This window comes from Oncorhynchus mykiss, chromosome 7 (assembly GCF_013265735.2).
Source record: "Oncorhynchus mykiss isolate Arlee chromosome 7, USDA_OmykA_1.1, whole genome shotgun sequence".
NCBI classification, from domain to species: domain Eukaryota; kingdom Metazoa; phylum Chordata; class Actinopteri; order Salmoniformes; family Salmonidae; genus Oncorhynchus; species Oncorhynchus mykiss.
Window position 1 is genome coordinate 53,568,843 of NC_048571.1, and position 20,974 is coordinate 53,589,816.

Genomic DNA, 20,974 nt, shown 5'->3' on the forward strand with positions numbered 1-20,974 from the left:
GACATGGCGGTTGGAACCAAAAATCTCAAATTTGGACTCATCAGACCAAAGGACAGATTTCCACCGGTTTAATGTCTATTGATTGTCTTTCTTGGCCCAAGCAAGTCTCTTCTTATTATTGGTGTCCTTTAGTAGTTTTTTTTGCAGAAATTTCAACCATGAAGACCTGATTCACGCAGTCTCATCTGAACAGTTGATGTTGAGATGTGTCTGTTACTTGAACTCTGTGAAGCATTTATTTGGGCTGCAATCTGAGGTGCAGTTGAACTAATGAACGTTTTTGCGACTGCAATTGAAGAAACTTTCTTGAAAGTTCTTGAAATGTTTCCGTATTGACTGACCTTCATGTCTTAAAGTAATGATGGACTGTAATTTCTCTTTGCTTATTTGAGCTGTTCTTGCCATAATATGGACTTGGTATTTTACCAAATAAGGCTATCTTCTGTATACCACCATTACCTTCTATATTTCTTAGTTCCATTATTTTTATTTTTAGATTTGTGTGTATTGTTGTGTGTTGTTAGATATGATTACACTGTTGGAGCTAGGAGCACAAGCATGTCCCTACTCCCGCAACAACATCTACTAAATACTGTATATGTGTATGCGTCCAATACGATTTGATTTGATTATATTTTAATTGATAATAAAATGAATCAATAATCTCTTCATGCCAAAAGAAAACAAGCTTGTGTATACGTCATATTTGGGTAGAGTAACAACGTTACGAACGACACAGTTGTGACGTTGTACACAATTAGAGACTGTCATTGGATATTGATTGTTCGCGACGCCGCAGGGTAACACTTTTCATCAGGTAAGCAAATAAATAAAGGTCCAATTATTAATTAAACAGGTTCATTACGTAGCATTGGTATCTATGAAGCTAGTTATGTAAAGCAAGGCTGCAATGTCGTTAGTTAGTGTAAAGTACCATATTTATATATTTCTTAATTCCATTATTTTACTTGTAGATAGATGTGTGTGTATTGTTGTGAGTTGTAGATACTTCACCGTTGAAGCTAGGAACACAAGCATTTCGCTACACCCACAATAACATCTGATAAATATATGTGACCAATACAATTTGATTTGAACAGTTTAGCCAGCTAGCTTAGTAACGTTAGCTGTTTATGGTAGCTAGTTGTCAAGCTAGCTAGCTAACTACCAATCAGTTCATCAATGATATTGCTCATTCATAAATATTTGTGCTTGTGTGTAGCTAGACAGTTTGAGTTTACCATTTTAATTGAAGCCAGATAGCCAGCTCGTCTAGTATTGTAGCTAGCAGAAGAAGAAGGTGTCCATAACATGCTAGCTAGCTTGCTAACTGGTGACTGCTGCTAAAACAGAAATACTCTTGGGAGTGGCAGGACAAAGAAATTGTTGCAGTCAGTTGTTTTGCTCTCACTGCTGTGATCAGCAGTTTAGCATAGCCACTTGTTTAGTTCCACCAAAGTGTCATCAGCATGGTGTGATCTGAAACAAATAACTTTTTCATTAGAAATGTAAGTAAGTCTAGCTTTAAGGTTCCTTGGCCTGAATAAACTAGCATACACTTCACAGGCTTGTAGGTGACTAACAACTGAAGATGATCCCTTGTTGAATGGTGTTTTTTCCTCCCACAGTTTAAGGACCCCCAGGATGTTGCGTCTGCGTTGTAAGACCAAAAATGGGAGCCACATAATGCAGGGCCTGACCCACCAGTCCAGTGTGCAGGAGCTGAAGAGCAAGGTAGAGGAGCTGACTGGTATTCCCTGTGATGTACAGAAGATCATGATTGGCTACCCTCCCTCCAGCTTGGACCTCCGAAACGGAGATGCTCACCTAAGGGACTACCCTATCAAATCAGGTAGGCTATGGTGTCTCTTCTTACTTGAATAAATCAAATGTTACTTTCACACAGCTGGATAGACTTCACCCTGCTATGTCATGGCTGCATTTGATTAAAAGAATGACACATTTGTTGCAGGAGACACTCTCATTGTTGAGGAGGAGAAGAACAAGATGAAGACCCAGACCACAAATTCAGCTGTAACCAAGGGACCTCGTCTGGAGTTTCCCCCGGTGCTGGCCAGACGGGTCGTTCCAGCAGACAACTCCTGCCTGTTCACCAGTGTCTCCTACGTGGTAGAGGGAGGGGTATACGACCCAGCTTGTGCCCCCGAGATGCGAGGCCTCATCACCCAGATTGTGTCCAGCAACCCCATGGCTTACTCTGAGGCGGTGTTGGGAAAGACCAACGAGGAGTACTGCACCTGGATCAGACGTGACGACACCTGGGGTGGAGCCATTGAGGTGTCCATCCTGTCTAAGTTCCACCAATGTGAGATCTGTGTAGTGGACACGCAGACTGTGCGTGTGGATCGATTTGGTGAGGACGCTGGCTACCACAAACGCGTGCTGCTCATCTACGACGGCATCCACTACGACCCACTGCAAAAGGAGACGCCCGGCTCCGACGCTCCACCCCAGACCATCTTCTCCACCACAGACGACATCATCCTGGCCCAGGCCCTGGAGCTGGCGGATGAGGCGCGAAGGAAGCGGCAGTTTACGGACGTCAACCGCTTTGCCCTGCGCTGCCTGGTGTGTCAGACAGGCCTAGTAGGACAGAAGGAGGCCCGGGAACATGCCAAGGAGACGGGCCATGCCAACTTTGGAGAGGTGTGAGTCAGAGCACTACCTCACAACCACCACAAACCCCCATATCTTACAACGCTGTGTGTCTGTATGATCCTCTACCTCACTTGATCCAGCATCAGACACTGTGTTCAGTCTTACCCATTCAGTATTACAACTACAGCTGTCAGCTCACAGGCTACTTTACTGCAAGGTTATGAACTCATGAAAAATATTCTGTACAATTGTTTTGGGGACATTTTTAGTCTCACCCAATACACAATGGGTGATTGTTCGTTGAAGTGTTGTTGCTCAGCAATGTAGCATGTGTTCAGTTTGTCGACACTAATGGAGCAGAAAGCTTTCTTAACAGAACTGGAGATGCCTGAAAATGCCTTACTTTGACAGTTGACTTGTGGCATAAAAGGTTTAGTATGGCTAGAGTCTTCAGTACTACCACAGAAATCAGAAATCTTTTTCTGGGGCCATTGTGGCATGATACACGTTTGGTTTTACACATCAATAACAATATTCATTTAAAAGGTTTTGTTTGTAGATGCCTCACCAGTACTTGAAAAAAGTGAAAATGGCAAAAGATCAAATATAAACCCAGTTACTTGGTAGAAAAGGTGTTCTTTCATTGTTTTACAGTGGCAATGTCTTTAATATTAGATAATAGCGGAGTTTAGCTAGATTCCTTATAGGTCAATACAACCCTAAATTCTTCAATGGTGCTGTGACAAGCTTATTTTCCAAATGTAGGCTATTGCTGAATTAGTTATTTTATACAGTGTGAGGTGTCTGCATCTTGGTGTGAAACATAAATATTTAATGCAATTATTATTATGCCATGACACTCTGCCATTAAAAGGCCTTGGCATTACCTATAGTGAGATTGGTTTTTCTTTATTTTTTTGTGTATTTTATATGGTGTAATTCTTTTTAATGAACATAACCTTTGAATTGTTGTATTTTGGAGCTTTTAATCTTGAAATTGATAGATGAATAGACTTTATGATGTATAATGTAAATCTAAGGGATGAATCCTCTTACATTTGCAGTTCAGGTACTGTCTACACAATGTGCTTTGCATCTCAACATTCACTTCATGATTGTGTTGTTTGTTTTTTATCCCCCATTACCCTCACTCATATTGTTGGACTATTGTGAGGACCACCAAGTGTTGTCATGTTGAACTATGTATGTTAAATCTAAATGCATGTCAGAGGAAGACTGAGACTATTATACTTTCACCAATGAAAGCCACCACGGCCTTGCTCTTGCCTGGAAACCCGATGTTGAGTTGAATTGAATTCTACGTTGGGCAGAAATTACTGTTTTAATCAGGAATGTTTCTTCCCACGACCTCTACCAGCCAGAATGTTGAATAAGATGATATTTTTACATACTTTACTGGTTGTCCATGCGGTTGGTCCTTTTGGCGGTAGGAATGTGAGACTATATTCCACAGTAAAGTATAATTACATAAACTTTTCAAAGCACTGGTAGTGGGTTCAGATTTCTATCACCTGAAGCATGCGCACAAAATAAAAATGCATGTACAAGATGCATGCATACTTGCCAAGCTCATGCATGTGTTTACATGGTTCTGTGCATGCTTCAGGTGATAGATATCTGAACCCACTACCAGTGCTTTGAAAAGCTTATGTAATAATACAGTCCTGTGGATATATATTGTCTCACATTCCTACCACCAAAGAACAAATCGCACCGACAACCGGTAAAGTACGTTAAAATATCATTTTATTCAACATTCTGGCTTGTAGATGTCGTGAGAGGAAACTTTCCTGATTCAAATGCTCATTTTTGCCCGACGTAGAATTCATTGCAATTCAATGTTGGGTTTCTTGGCAACCCTTGCTATTGAAACGGAGTGTAGAAGACGTTGATATAGATAATTGAACCCTTTAAACATGAATTCTGACTTTTCTTCAAGTGGTTGGTAATGTTACTGGCAAAAAGATTCATCCCATTATTTTTGTTGGCAGAGACCAGTGTAATGGTGAAATGCTGGTGATTTGGGTTTTTTCCCCCATCAGACTACTAATACAGTCTAAAAGCTCTCACACATCTATTCCCATTTTTCTAAACAAAATTGTAAAAAATTTGCTTTTGTCAGCTGGTCATAAATAGATACCAAAGTGTCCCTTTCAGAAAACGTGTGACTTGTTATTTATAGAAAATGTATCAGCACTAGAAATCTTGTCTTACAATGAAATACTCTGGGTCAGGGCCGAGTTTGTGTGGTAGCCTATACTGCCCTACAAAGGCAAAATGCAGTAACTACGAAGTTGGTCAAAAATCTTTGATCTATTGTAATGGCCAGGTATGTTTTCTGATTAATGTGGTATTTCGTTTCCTGACACAAGAACAAGTCAATTGATCAGAATATATAATGGTGTATCAGAAATTGCTGTCTCTAGACAGAAAAAGACTGAAGACAGATTTTGCAGTAAGAAAAATACATAGTTTCTGCATTTTTCCTTTGTAGGGCAGTATATGTTGCCTGTTCTTGCTGGGACTTTCCAAAGCCTTTGACATGTAAGAGGTATGGGTCTGGGGCATGGTTTTAGTGCAGAGCTCTCCAACCCTGTTCCAGGAGAGCTACCTTCCTGTAGGTTTTCACTCCAACCCCAGTTGTAACCCACCTGATTCAGTTTATCAACCAGCTAATTATTAAAATTAGATTAGGTATGGAGTGAAAACCTACAGGACAGTAAGTAGCTCTCCATGAACAGGGTTGGAGAGCCCTGTTCTATTGGGTGTTGATGTGACTAAAATATGACTTCTCCCACGTTCCATTACATGGATGTTCAAGGACACTTTCAATGAATGTTGCACACAAAGCACTACAGAGAAACTGGGTTTACTTGATTTTTCACAATAAAAGTCACCATTTAGGAGATTATTTGAGTGAATGTGTTTTTGTATTTAGTTTCAGATTCTAATGTGCTTTGAGCCCTGCAAATTGATACCATGTTGTCAACCAATGAATGATCTCTCTTAGCAACAGTACCGCTGCCATTCACTGTTAACCTTTTGCGATGTAGGCTACTCTGTTCTAACAGTGTATGAGGATCTCTGTTAGGCTTTAGTTTCATGTTTAAAGCATATCTCTCTGATGGGAGAATGTAATGTGGAGCTATATGACAGTAACCCGAGACACCATCAGTAACTGAATACAGTAATGCATATATCTGTTTTCCTTATGATAAACTGCAATATACAGATGGGATTTATTTGCAGGATGTCAGCAAAAAGACCTAGCCTAGGCCACCTCTAGTGGGCGTTAGATATCGGAGAACTAGTGGCTGCCTAGGGAACAAAAATGGTAATGCTATTGTAGTATACTTAAAAAATATATATTACACAATTTAGGGCTCTATTCACTCTGTAAAATTGAAGCGTCACAGATTCTGCGATATAAATTTAAAGGTAATTTCAAATTGAGCCAACATATGCCGTGTTTACCGTGAATACTGTCTCTGCTAAAGCTGAAACATTGCCTTTAAATTTCAATCACGTAAAGCTGAATTTCTGCAATGCGGATTGAATAGAGCCCTAAATCTTGCTCAATTTAGTTAGTAGACTAACTTTATAATTATACAAAACAAAAATATAAATGCAACAATTTCAATGATTTTCATATAAGGAAATCAGTCAATTCAAAAAAATGATATGGATTTGGGACTTAAGGTTCACGTGACTGGGCAGGGGCGCAAACCTGGGAAGGCATAGGCCCACCCACTGGGGAACCAGGCCCAGCCAATTATAATGTAGTTTTTCCCCACAAAAAGGCTTCATTACAGACAGAAATAGTCCTCTTTTTCATCAGCTGTACGGGTGGCTGGTCTCAGACGATCCTGCAGGTGACGAAGCCGGATGTGGAGGTCCTGGGCTGGCATGGTTACACGTGGTCTGCGGTTGTGAGGCTGGTCGGACGTACTGCCAAATTCTCTAAAGTGATGTTGGAGGTGGCTTATGGTAGAGAAATTAACATTCAATTATCTGGCAATAGCTCTGGTAGACATTCCTGCAGTCAGCATTCCAATTGCACACTCCCTCAACCTGAGACATGTGGCATTGTGTTGTGTGACAAAACTGCATATTTTAGAGTGGCCTTTTATTGTCCTAAGCACAAGGTGCACCTATGTAATGATCATGCTGTTTAATCAACTTCTTGATATGCCACACCTGTCAGGTGGATTGATTATCTTGGCAAAGGAGAAATGCTGACTAACAGGGATGTAAACAAATTTGTACACACCATTTGAGAGAAATAATATTTTTGTGCCTGTGGAACATTTTGGGGATATTTTATTTCAGCTCATGAAACATGGGGCCAGGGTTCAGTGACCAAAAGCAGCTATAATGAATCCCAATCCTGCAAACAGGATTAAATCAATTTAATCATTGCCAATTTGCTGGATTAGACATGTTATTTTAAAAGAACCTTCAACCTCCAATAATAGGATTGGAAACCTGTGCATGACTACAGTGACACACGTCTACACTCATTTTCAAACAGGTATTCTGTGAATATAAGACATTAGTGGTAGGCATTATTTTAAATACTGTAACAAAATTGCTTACTGCTTCCAGGATCAAGGTTAGCAGCCCTAAAACATGTAGTACACCCAGTGAAGGAAGAGAAAGTGATGCACCCCACTCGCTGTTCAATTAATGTCAATGGGCTTCTTCGTCATTGCAGGTGACTGCCTACTGACTGATCTACAAATCAACTTCCATCATCAATAATGTTAGGGTTGCGTCAATTCGAATCTGGTATCAGGATAAGTATGACACTGAGTCACCGATTGTATACTATGTATTTTTTATTAGCTAAGCAATAAGTGGTAAATGCAATTTTCGTATATACTCTGTCCCACCTCGCAGGGCAAACAGAGAACTGACTTGTTCTTGACAAAGATATTATAAATATACTCTGACAGAAATAGTTCCTGCTTCCGAGCCGGCCTGTCAGAGTAGAGACTGGGGTGGTTTAGACTCACCCAGCCTATCGTTGATTGTTGGCGCAGAGCTGGTCCCGGCCTCCGGGCGCTCCAGTTGATAGATGTAACTGTTGCTGTGAAGAATATCTATGCGCTCATGCTTGATACCGTTATCTCGCACCTGGCTCCTGTTATCTAACAAAAGACTGTTTGTTCTCGCAACGCTACGTTCTGAATGTGCCCCCCCCCCCCAACTCATTGCACAGTTCCTGTCTTGATGTTATTCTGTATTTTTCTATCATGAGACAGGCCCATGGCCCTGAAACTGTTAACAATGTTTCAAGTCAGCTATGTTCCATAACACATACACACATCCACACAAGCCAACAGCAGATAATATTCAATCACATATATGGTAACGGGCAATAGTGCACAACACAGAATCCTCATAATCCCCCTTTTTGCACCCCTGTGTGGTGTAACCACACCATCCGATATACTAGGTTGCTGATGAACCCAGGAACTTTAAACCTTTATTTTGTGAATATATGAAGTGATGCACATCCCTTTGTTGATTAACATATATATAAAATTGAGTTTTTGATTCCCCCTTTTGACACCCACAAGGGTGTCACTCATTATCCTTTATTTCAGTGGTCCCAACATAGTTATATGTTAATAGCATTTCATGAAAATAATACAAAGTGTATTATTAATAAAACTTTATTTTTTTTACATTTTACAGAAGAAAAGAAAAATCAACCAAGAAAAAGAGAAGAAAAAAAAATCAACATGTGATATATGCTTTTGTCTCCCCCTTTTGACACCCATAAGGGTGTCACTTATCAAAAACAGGATAAAACTTTACTGTTTATTGACATGTAAGATATAGGATAAAACTTTGGTCATGGAAAACAGAGTAAAGCAGAGCAAAGCATTATTATAAACCATCTGGTCCTCTCAGCTACTCCTATCCTGTACCAGGTGGGCTCCATGCCATCCAGGGACTCCAAACCTTCACAACAGGGAGAACAAACATACTGGAAAGAAAACTTATCATAAAGCAAAAATGTAAAAGAAGGAACTGTGGTGGTGTAATATTTATTCTACTACCTCACCCACAGCATACCATGGGTCATCCTCAGTCAGTCCCATCCGCCCCTGAAAGCTTGATTCAGTATCAGCATCTCCAACTGGAGCATCAAGCAAAGGCATCATGCCTGAAACCTTCACCACATCTGTAACAGACTTCTTAAAACACGATATGACGCAAGCAGCACAACACATCAATAATAAAAGTACAAGAATTAGGGTCAGAAATCCAGTAACCACCATACCAGTGTACTTACCAAACCAGGCTCCCAACCAAGAGAACAGTCCAGACTCCTCCACCCCCGCCATGGTCCTCATCTCAGCAGATAGTGCATCAAGCCCACTAAGGGCCTTAGATATACTACCATCAGGACTGGTGTTATTAGGAATAAACGTGCAACATTGTTCACCGAACATCTTACAAACACCCCTCTTACTGGCAAGAAGCATATCGAAAGCAGGTCTATTCTGGCTGGCAACCCTAGATGTGGCCTCCAGCTGTTCAGACATACCAGTGAGTGCATCATGAGTGTCATTCACAAAACGCTGTTGATTATAGTATATATAATTAATCCATGCAGTCTGTCTTGCATCCACTATGGCTGGACCTATAATAGGTAGTAAGTGCCAGAGTCCGTCATTCCTACCCAAGGCCTGAAACTCATGAGGAACCCCCACTGGCACACCCAACAGATTAGTGTGTATGTCAACTACATCCTCCGTCCATGGAGCACTACGTCTATGTGTCCCATGGGATGGAATGTTTTCAGGCCCCCTGGATACAGAACCCAACAGCTGTTCAGCAGCAACATCAACAATGGTCAGTGGAATTATCAGACTGGTCAGAGCACACATACCTTGCCAGTCTCCTCTAAGAATGGGTCTCAGTATTCTTTTGGGTCCACATATCCACCACACATCGGCCAGACCACTAGTTTGGTTTAGGCCTGCAACTGGCCAAGTGGCATTGATGGTCATGTTACTACTGCAATCAGCTTCAGGCAATCTCCCATAGTCTATGCCATTACCTGTACCAGTGATGCAACTGTAATTGCTTCCATATGCCTTAACACCCCAAGGGGCCCGATGAGGAGGTATTGTAGGAAACACAAGGCTCAAAGAAGAACAGAGGGTTGAATTGGGCTTAACCTGGTAAAAACTTCTCAGAATACACAACCACCCCTCTCCTCCTATAGCAAATGGGTGTGTATCCAGAACAGGTCTAGCATGACCACATATTATGCAGTCCTTTCTTTTCAGGGTCTTAGCTGTATACCTCATATAAGACAGCCACAAATTGTCCCTACCATCAAAACCAGTCTCAGTGCCTAATTGATCAATAGCTGAATAGTCTCTAACGTTAATTACCTGAATGGGATTTGACACAGTGGTGGTGGGTGGCAGGCTCGGTCCAGGGGTGGTAGAGGAGTGTGTCTGGCTCTGGTTCGTCTGGGACCTCTGTGGTTTTGGCAGCACCTTCATAGAAAACACACCCATCGTGTCTGTCCCGGTCCTTTGTAGTCCGAGGGTGTAAGTGTCTGCATCAGAGAGCTTAATGGTTTTGATGGTTAGTAGGATTTCATCACCTTTACAGAGTTCAACAGTGCTCCCAGGTTTCCCCCAAATCATGGAAAACCTATCCACCTTTGTGGGATCCCCTATGCTATAAGGATACCCACTTCTCCAATCCCAGAACTGTCCCAAGTTGGTTATCATGTAATTCCCATATGGACACCCTCCCCCATTACACAGGTACACTGGCACTCCTGTACACAGGTGTTAAAACCAAACACAAATATCTCAATTTCTTCCCTGCCCTGTTGGCTCAAAATATGTCCCAAATACTTAACATGAGTCTACCATAATTAAAACATATCCTAGCTAATTTTCACACCACATTCATCAGAGAAAATATAATGACACTATAATGTAAATTTCACTGCCTTTTTGTATTAAATTACCTTAATATCAGTATTACAAATGACCCTAGATTCTCCATCCAAATGGTTAATGAGGCTGATCAGACCACAAAGGAAAGTTACAATGGAGGTCATAAGTCATACCACCCCTCCAAAGAAGTGTTTCTTACTATATTAAACAACATTCCTTTATCAAAAGATTTCACCTATTTAATTAAGACTCAGAAAATAAAAACGTATAATATTTCACGTGAGTGTACCCCTTTAAGATATCATGTCTCTGGGAAAATGGAAATGTACTCCCTCCAATCATTAGTTTTAAATTTACTCGATGTTTCATGTAACTCATTCAATCTTTCTCCAAATTGTCTCCCCAAAATACTTCTTAAAAACCCTGCCATTAGACACACACAACTGTGATAAATGTGCACTGTCCCTTTAACATAAAATAAACTCAGCCTGCAATCCACTTTGCGGGCCTTTCATTGTTCCCCATGATGCAAAACCTATAAATATTTGAATTACAATCAGAATGAATTTTAGTCTATGGTTTTCGTTATGTCACCAGTATTTAAGCAGGCTCCCCGTCACTGGGAGCCCGTTGGGCGCGGCATGCCCTCTTCTATCCATCGTCTGTATAATTTCTCCTTTCTTTCTCCATCTTTTCCCTCTTTTCCTCCATTGGTCTCCAATACTGATTTCAATGTTTTCAACACATTCTCTGCCTCCTGATTAGCCATTGTCTAATGTATTTCAATTACTTGTTTAATTTGAATACAATATAAATTATCAGGTTCAATTGTGTGCTGCCTTAGAGTGTGTCCCAATCTAGCCACTGTCTAGTAAACACCGTGCACTTCTCCTTTACCGTTTCAAAACATAACCTAGGTCTCACACCTGTTATTTACCCGAAGGTCATACAAACTTGGTATTAGTACATCGACTTAATACCTAATGTACCACAATCATACGGTTCGACTCTCTCAAACCTTCAAACACACATCAGTTCGAATCACTCAAACTTGCAAACATACATCAGTTCGAATCACTCCAACCTGTAAACATATACGGTTGAATCACTCCAACCTGCAAACATATACGGTTGAATCACTCCAACCTGCAAACATATACGGTTGAATCACTCCAACCTGCAAACATACACGGTTGAATCACTCCAACCTGCAAACATATACGGTTGAATCACTCCAACCTGCAAACATACACGGTTGAATCACTCAAACATACAACAGTTCGAATCACTCAAACCTGCAAATATATACGGTTGAATCACTCAAACATACGTCAGTTCGAATCACTCAATTTAAATAATACAAATGCGCAGTTATTTATCCTCCCTTACTCTTATGCAATATAACCAGGTACTATAACCCTTATAAGAATCTATAAACCTTTCATTCAAACTTGATACCAGCTACAACTGAAATATCTAATGTACTACATATGCTTCAGCAACCATCCAATGTAACACAGGTCTTTTTAATTTGTTGGCCTGCAAATTCTATCCGTAGATCATTCACTCTGATACAGCGCGCCCACTTATATCCCAGTTTTACTGCACTCACTCTAAATTTACCCAAAGTAAATATCCATTTATACTAGAAACATTTCCTCATGCATACCAGTACACAGCATTCATTGTTACATTGCGATCCTGCTCACACACACACACACTAGTGAATTCCTTTAACCAATCCGATTCACCGTCATTCAAACAACTGGGTACGCGTTACACCAACCGACCCATTTAGTATTACATTCGTTGTTATACCATAAGAGCGATCGATCAGTTCAAAATTGCATTTACCACTATGTATTCCTCATGATCCTTTAACGATATTAATTAATAGAATTTGGTTACTTACATCAAACAGGTGTCTCACAAAACTAAATTCAGCTATGTTGCATAACACATACATACATCCACACAAGCCAACAGCAGATAATATTCAATCACATATATGGTAACGGGCTATAGTGCATAACACAGAATCCTCATAATAACTACTTGTTAAAATTCGTAGATCAGTCAGTCCTTTACAATTGACCAATAATACATACGGTTTTGATCCTCTCGAATTTGGCAATTTAACTAACAAGACCAGCCTCGATGTATCTATGGAAGACACACCAGTTAAGTAGACCAGAACTGACCATTTTTTTTCAACGGTAAACGGCATCAGTGAACTATCTTCATTTATCCACCATCTTTGGTAGACCTACAACTAAACTGGCTGCATTTAGGCAGCAACAAATATTATTATTATTTATTTATTTTTACACTAATTGGTCTACACTAATTGGTCTAAAATACCAATATCAGAATTGGGTTGCCTGTCTAAACGCAGCCATAGATGTGCAGCCTGAACGAAGCCTTAACGGCTAGGTGTACTGTGCTCTGATTGGTTAATAATGTGTGGCACATGGTATATTTTCACCTGTAGTAGCGAGGTTCTGAACAGAAGCACAGACGGAACAGGCAACAGGTCAGATGGACTAGACCTGCGCGATTAACGGAATGTGGTGTTACTAGCACAAGCCTGTAAAATTACAGGTAAGCGAAATTATAAAACAATAGTGAATAGATTACTTGTATATTTTATTTGATATTAAACTGAATGATTCTTGAAATTAAAACAAATGTATAGCCTTCATATTTTGCTGTAAACTATTTGCATGGCTGCTGTATTTTGCCAAGATTGTATGGCTACTGTTAATAAGACACAATGCCATCATTTACTCATATGAGCTATATCCTCATTACAATTGCCTTTGTTAAAACATAACTGAAATAGTCCTATGGGAGTGGCAAGATCAGAAAAATACTTTGACCCTGGTGTTGAATATCAGTTAGCAAATCTTAACCTGCCTTATGACAATGAAGTGTTATTGCCCATGTTACTTTAATGCCCCCAGCGTATGTGTATGTCTGAACAATTCCTGCAACAATGTTTACAGTGCAGTTTGTCCTAAATGGATTGGGAATGACACATTTGTTTTTCATTGTGTGTCAGGTGACTCACCATCAAAGTCATACTTCTATGTCAGAAGTGGTGAGCTGAAGTAATGATTAACTAGATGATCTGTGGTCTGTCATTCTGAGGAAATGTCAGCAGGTTTTTACCCCACCGGCACAATAGCTATTAAAGCTTTGTACACGCAGTACAGCAACTGAATATACTGTGTGGTGATAACCTGCATAGATTTATTTTCCCTTCTTGTGAACCCTCAAACAATATTTTCCAAGACTTTGCTTTCAGCCATAGAGCAGGCGGATCACACACATTGGCATGCTAGGGGTATGAGGGTTCAAGTATTTTGTGTCTCTTAGTTAAACATCTGTGAAATACATAGTACAAGACACAATGGAGGTTATTAATTTAATATATCAAGCGCTTGGGACTGGAAGGTTCTATCTGCAAAAAGCAGATTCTGAGATAAGATAATTGACTTAAAAGTGGCGGCCGGTAGCCTAGCAGTTAGAGCCAGTAACCGAATGGTTTCTGGTTCAAATACCCGAGTTGACAAGATGAAAAATCGACCGATGTGCCATTGAGCAAGGCACTTAACAATAATTTGCTCCAGGGGTGCCATACTACTATGGCTGACCCTGTAAAACAACACATTTCAGTACACCTATCCGGTGTATGTGACAAAAATATTTTTGCCAGTAAAGTAACTGAGTGGTTAAAAGTGTTGGGCTTGTAACCGCAAGGTTGCTGGTTCAAATCCCCTAGCTGACTAGGTGAAAAAAGTCTGTGCCCTTGAGCAAGGCACTTAACCCTAATTGCTCCTGTATGTTGCTCTGGATGAGAGTGTCTGCTAAATGACGTAAATGTAAAAGGTTCTGTATCCTCATTGGTTTGAATGGTGTCAGCAATTTTTATATGGTATTTCTTTGAATTTAACATGAATTGGGGGTATTTACAGTATCATATACTGTAGGTGACAAATATGCAGTTAGAATCTTAAGTCCTAATCTCTCGATATTGTGCATATCTCACATCTAGTGAATCATGCATTGGAACATGCTATACAGTAGGAGACTGATAACCACTGATAAGGCATTTTATTACTTTTCTATCCAGTATCGACTGTATTGTTATTCCCCTTTAGAACACTTGTCTTTTGAACCAGAATAGATGGTGTCGTGTACTATCCATTGTCTGAATGGCCTGCTACTGCCCTGCTATTTGCATGAGATCAGTCTAGATTGTGCCAGGTTGAAAGACAACAAACGTTATCACGAACTTCACATTCAAATTCAGAGCTCAAGAGCTGAAGATTGCAGGTTGGATGTATACTTTACATAAATGCTTGTGGATAGGGGACTTAACTTCCACAGGGAAATGGCCTGGTCAGGATGGAGCACTGTAACGTGACAAATCCTCAGCAGTGAACAGAACAGGACTGCTATTGTGTATACTGACCTACTTAGTAGCCCCACTCAGGTGTTGAAACCAGAGTAGAGGCATTTCTTATAAATCAGGTATTACTTTATTATGGTCTCAGTCAAAACACCACAAGAGCTACTTCAATATAATATTTGAGGTTTTTATCTCACATTTGTTTGTTAGTTGTGCATTCATTCACACAATATGGAAAAAGGTGTGAAGAGGGATGTTCAACAACATCGTTACCTACATTATTCTACATTTTTCAAAGACATACAGGAGAGGCTACTCTATCTATACCAACGGGTATATGGTTCAGTAGGATGCAGCGTTAAGGAGGGATATCATTTGTATTGTCTATTATTCTCGCTGAAATTGATCCTGCTGACGGAGATTAGAGTAGCGTGCTGTAATCTGAGTCACGTGTGGCCAGGAGAGTAGTTAGCTAAGATATCGCACAGAACATTACTTAGCTACGATACCCTGTTATTCTCCACTAGCTCTGCTACCCATTCATCAGGTCCGTGTGAATCTGACAGTCATATAAAAAGGTTTAGAAAAGTGTGTGTGTGTGTGTGTGTGTGTGTGTGTGTGTGTGTGTGTGGGGGGGGGGGGGAATCAAATTCTATTTGATTAGCTAAGTTTTATTTGTGGACAATTAGATATAGTAATTAGAAATAGTAATGAATGATATATTCAAAGTTCCAAGTTTAGTTAATGATTTTATTCATACATCAAGTTGTTTGTATTTCTTTTTGACAGGGAAAGAACGGTTCTCCACTACCAACTTCTTTTATTACCTTGGACTTGAGAAACCTTCATCTTTACAATGCCAAAGAGTGACACATGGCCCGGTGGCGTCACCATAGGGACGATCACTGGCATGGACAGTGTGGGCAGCTGTGACAGTGTTTTCAGTATGAACTCTGGATTTGTAAGTACATTTGGTCATCCTCACATTTCTCAAGTTGTATTCCTGAACCTGCATAGGAAAGCAAGCTGTCCCAACAAGATAATAGATTTTGTGACAAATGACTGTATCTCAGAATGAACTGAATTGACAATAGCTTCAGGGATTTGTGGGGGACAGTTTGACATTTTGGCAATGAAGCCCCTTTTTCTACTCACTCAGAGTCAGATGAACTCATGGCAACGATTTGTTTGTCTTTTAAGTTGGTCTGGTGTATCTTACAGAGTGACAATAGCCTCAAGCACCTGTCTGCTGAGGAGAGGGCATGTCTCATGTTCTTGGAGGAGACCATAGAGTCCCTAGAGACTGAGGAGGACAATGGACTGTCCAATGATGAGCCTGACTGCCTGCCCACCACCGGCAACGTGGCCACCAAGATGGCCCACCTCTCTGCCTCCATGGGCCAAAACAAGCTCAACAGTGAGTGACCTGCCCAGGAGGGAATTACATCCTCTTAAATATCAACATACTGTATTTTAGTGGTGTGCATTCATGGATGCCAAAGGAAGCCAGTCTTTCCTAAAAAATTGACCAAGAAAAAGATCTACAAATATTTATCTTTCATCTCTCTGTGTTTTCATAATTTCCTTTAATTCGGAAGAGGCTGAATGTACACTATATATACAAAAGTATGTGGACACCACTTCATATTAGTAGATTCGGCTATTTCAGCCACACCCATTGCTGACAGGTGTATAACGTTGAGCACACAGCCATGCAACCTTCATAGGTTGACTTTCAACGTGGCACCGTCATAGGATGCCACCTTTCCAACAACAATTTCTGCCCTGCTAGAGCAGCCCCAGTCAACTGTAAGTACTTTTATTGTGAAGTGGAAACGTCTATGAGCAACAACGGCTCAGCCACAAAGTGGTAGGCCACACAAGCTCAAAAAACGGGACCACCGAGTGCTGATGCCCATAGCGGGTAAAAATTGTCTGTCCTCGTTTGCAAGACTAACTACCGAGTAACAAACTGCCTCTGAAAGCAATGTCAGCACAATAACTGTTGGTCAGGATGAAATGGGTTTCCATGGTCGAGCAGCCGCACACAAGCCTAAGATCACCATGTGCTATGCTGGAGTGATGTAAGGCTTTGGCGGATGCCAGGAGAGCGTTGCCTGCCCCAAAGCATAGTGCCAACTGTAAAGTTTGGTGGAGGAGGAATAATGGTCTGGGGATGCTTTTCCTGATTCGGGTTAGGCCCCTTAGTGGCAGTGAAGAGAAATCTTAACGTTACAGCATACAATGACATTCTAGATGATTCTGTGCTTCCAACTTTGTGGCAACCGTTTGGGGAAGGCCCTTTCCTGTTTCAGCATGACAATGCCCCTGTGCACAAAGCGAGGTCCATACAGGAATGGTTTGTCGAGATCGGTGTGGAAGAACTTGACTGGCCTGCACAGAGTCCTGACCTCAACCCCATCGAACACCTTTGGGCTGAATTGGAACACCGACTGCAACCCAGGCCTAATCGCCAAACATCAGTGTCCAACCTCACTAATGCTCTTGTGGCTGAATGGAAGCAAGTCCCCGCAGCAATGTTCCAACATCTAGTGGAACGTTTTCCCAGAAGAGTGGAGGCTGTTATAGCAGCAAAGGGGGACCAACTCCATATTAGTAATCATGATTTTGGAATGAGATGTTCAATGAGCCGTTGTCCACATACTTTTGGTCATGTATTGTATCACGGTCACTAGGCAAATTAACTAACAGGTTATAGAGCAAACAACACAATTATCACAAGACACAGGTTGTGATATGGCTTTTTTTCCTGGCTTCCATAGTGATTTTTACCCACACACCGCTACTGTAGTACATTCATCCATTTCAGCAGGGGAAAAAAGCATCTAATGATCATTTTGTTTGTCTTTTAGATGTATCAAAATATCCCAGTGATGAGTACGGTTACCTTGTTCCTACTCCGTTCATCCTGGCCAACAGCACCTCCTGCATCCTGTCCAAGCCCAGGCCAGGAATACCCCCAAATAATGAGAACTCTCACCCAAAGCCCCAGGTCATTGCCTTGGACAACACGCCATCTCAGAGCCATCCCCCTTGTGTACCCCCTGAGGTCAATGTTGTGGTGATACCCCCTCCATCAAAGCCCAAAGACTACCCTTGTCAGAGACCACCCCCTTCACCCAGGGGCCCTCTGTCCTATGAGGCCCTAGTGCAGCTGAGGAAGAGTGCGTCCATGAAGAGAACCCTTCAAAGTGCCACAGCTGAGACCAGAGACTGGAACAGGCAGCCCTCTTCATCAGCCGTTCCCATTGACCTGCACCATGGGAGCACACCCAGAGACCCGTCAGTCACCCCAGCCCAGGTCACACTCCCCCAAGAGCCCAGCAAGCAGAATGATAGTCCTCCAGTAGTGTTCCCAAAACCCCCCAAAATACCCTCCCACATTGCCCTGAATACCCAAAAGGTTACAGCCAACCCCACCACAGACTCCAGTGCCCCTTCCTTGAGCTCATCACCCACTGACAGGCATTTGTCGGACTCCCAAAAGGTGAGAAAGGAGGCCCTGCAGAAGCTGGGGCTCCTGAGAGACAATAATGAGTCCCAACCTAAGTCTGTTACGCCACTGTGCTCCTCCAAATTTCACTCCACCTGTGACCCAACTTCAGCCAGTGTTGGAGTTAAAGCTCAACCCCACGGTAACTCAACAAGAAGCCAGCCCTCATCCACCTCCCAAGGACCCAGAGAACCTAGCAGCAGGCCGGTACAAAGCAGCAGCTTCCTCCATCGCTCTAGGAGTGAGGAGCAGCCCCCCATACCACCCTCACACCTGACCAAACCCAGTGGGGTCAAAGCTGTCACCCTAGAGCGTTCTGAGGTGGGGCTTGGGACCTACGTGGCCGACCACCGGAAACCTCCCCAGGGTGGACGTTGCACCCCACCTGCTCCCCCCAAAGCCCCAGAGCAGGAGAAAACAACCCTCACTGCCCAGCCAGTGTCCACCCACAAGACCCCGCACTGCCCGGGCTTCAGTGTGGTGATGGTGCCCAGCATGGGAGAAGACAGACGAGAGGCTCTTAGGAAGCTGGGGCTGCTGAAAGACTAGGCCCGGAGAGAAGGTATCTCTTCCCAGTGGTTAAATGGATATATAAAAGGGGTATCAAATGGAACAGACTTCCACCACCGTAGGCAGAGAAGCAGCATAAAGAGGGAATTGAATGGATTTCTGTACATATTTTTTAGCACTGAATGTGCTGGTTTATCAGGAAAATACCTTCTTTCTTCCTTTTCTGTCTGTAAAACCTCTTACTGCAGTTTAGTTTTCATGTCAGTTGTTTGTTAACATGATATTTGCAAATTGTTTTTAAAGGATTTTGCTGTTACAGAATCAGTCACTGCACACTCATACAGTAGATCAGAGAAATGAATGCAACAGGCTTATTCAGAGAGGTTGGGTTAAATGCGGAAGACACATTTCAGTTGAATGCATTCAGTTGTACAACTGACTGGGTATCCCCCTTTCCTATTCATCATATTTTTGGTATAATTGCTGTGCAACAGACTGCGTTCATGGTATGCTTGAGATGAGAACATGTATTTGACCATACATATTTTGTCTTCTCTAATGCATATTTGTTTTTGGTCCATATCTCTAAAGGCCATACATGCAATTGTGTTAGGGCCCATTGTACCTTTGAGAGGACATTCTGGGCTTTTCAATGATATCACTTGTGGGGGTGTGACTTGATTTTTTTTCTGCCTGGTTCTTCAAAAATGGCAACCATCACAATTAGCACATTTTATAGTAAGGGTAGCATTTTTGTGATTTTGATATTCAAATAGTTTCTAATAGGTAAATATAATTTCTTCACATTAAATAAGATATTGTTAATAAAGTGGACATCAAGATGCGCTGTTTTTCACGTTCTGTCCCCATTTACTGTAATTGACTATAAACAGAGTCCCAAAGAAACATTTATTCACCCAAAACACCTTTCCACCTGCCTTACCTTTCTCCCCCTCGATGCACCCTCCTCTCTTACAGACTACTCATTTTACACATGCCACTTTCGCAATGAGAAAGCCTACTCAGCTATCTGTGTGTTATCAGATTATCTTGGACTGCACCTCTATGAACTTGTCCTACTGAACAGACCGACCAGTGCTTTCTTTTCTGTGCTGGTCATTCTTGATGTCCAAAGAACTCTTTCTTTTCATTTAACGGTATAAGAGAAAGGTCAGTGTCTTATATATTGTTGGAATGCTCTCTGGTAATTGTCATATCATCAGTAGTACCACTGCAGTTCTCTCTCAGTGAGGTATTATTATAGTGGAGCCGTATCCATGTCTGAGCTGAGTACTTTGCATACGATGGTGTCACGTCTCGCAACTGAAAGAACCGCGGTCAGTCAAGTCGTATTGAACAATAGATGAAAAAAATCTAGCCATTGCCTAAGTGGGAAACACGATACGGAGATTCATCGATATTCAGATGAAAGGGACACACAACCCTGAATGATTTTCCATTGTGATGGTAATGTACGTGGTTAGGGACATTAACTTAAATGTCATATTCAGAATTGTCAGAGGTACTGGAATTTGTCTTTTTCTGGAATGCTAAATAAAAAAAATTGCCGAGGAAGCCGGGCTCAGATTGCTTGTAAAAACCAATTCAAGTTGGCTGTGTCACTCAGCTCCCTGGAGATCACAAGGTCGCTCCACACTTGTCTTTTTTGCAGACAACAGGGAGGTTTGTCTTTGACACATCTTTTCAGAGGCCAGGAAACCGGAGGCTAACCTACACGGTCATCTGTGGCCTGTTAACACTCTGCTAATATGACAACACCACCCTGGCCGCAGAGCACTCCTTGAGTCATCCATCTGATGTCACATTGAAACTGGTCTAACATGTTTGGCTCTCGGATCTAATTTCTTCCCTGATGGTGAAGATTACCTTCCTATTACTGATGCTCACAGCTAAATATTTTACAACCAGACGCATTCTGTGAAGTGATTGAGAACTAGA

At 41.6% G+C, this 20,974-nt stretch overlaps 2 protein-coding genes across 4 annotated transcripts; both read left to right on the plus strand.

The window, feature by feature from the left end:
• Positions 1–666: 666 nt before the first annotated feature.
• Positions 667–5,565, plus strand: LOC110527995 (ubiquitin thioesterase OTU1). Of its 3 annotated transcripts, none has more exons than XM_021609729.2 (3): positions 667–817; positions 1,629–1,852; positions 1,973–5,565. In XM_021609729.2, the coding sequence occupies exons 2-3, from the start codon at positions 1,645–1,647 to the stop codon at positions 2,671–2,673; spliced, it is 909 nt and encodes a 302-aa protein (XP_021465404.1). In that variant the 5' UTR covers positions 667–817; positions 1,629–1,644; the 3' UTR covers positions 2,674–5,565. The 3 variants fall into 3 exon arrangements, with proteins under 3 accessions (XP_021465404.1, XP_036839423.1, XP_036839422.1); XM_036983528.1 differs by lacking the exon at positions 667–817 and adding an exon at positions 833–925; XM_036983527.1 differs by lacking the exon at positions 667–817 and adding an exon at positions 967–1,508.
• Positions 5,566–13,092: 7,527 nt separating this feature from the next.
• Positions 13,093–20,628, plus strand: LOC110527993 (specifically androgen-regulated gene protein). The gene is made up of 4 exons (XM_021609723.2): positions 13,093–13,178; positions 15,781–15,952; positions 16,213–16,408; positions 17,865–20,628. Exons 2-4 carry the CDS (start codon positions 15,848–15,850, stop codon positions 19,052–19,054), a joined length of 1,491 nt encoding a protein of 496 aa, XP_021465398.2. The 5' UTR covers positions 13,093–13,178; positions 15,781–15,847; the 3' UTR covers positions 19,055–20,628.
• Positions 20,629–20,974: the final 346 nt, after the last annotated feature.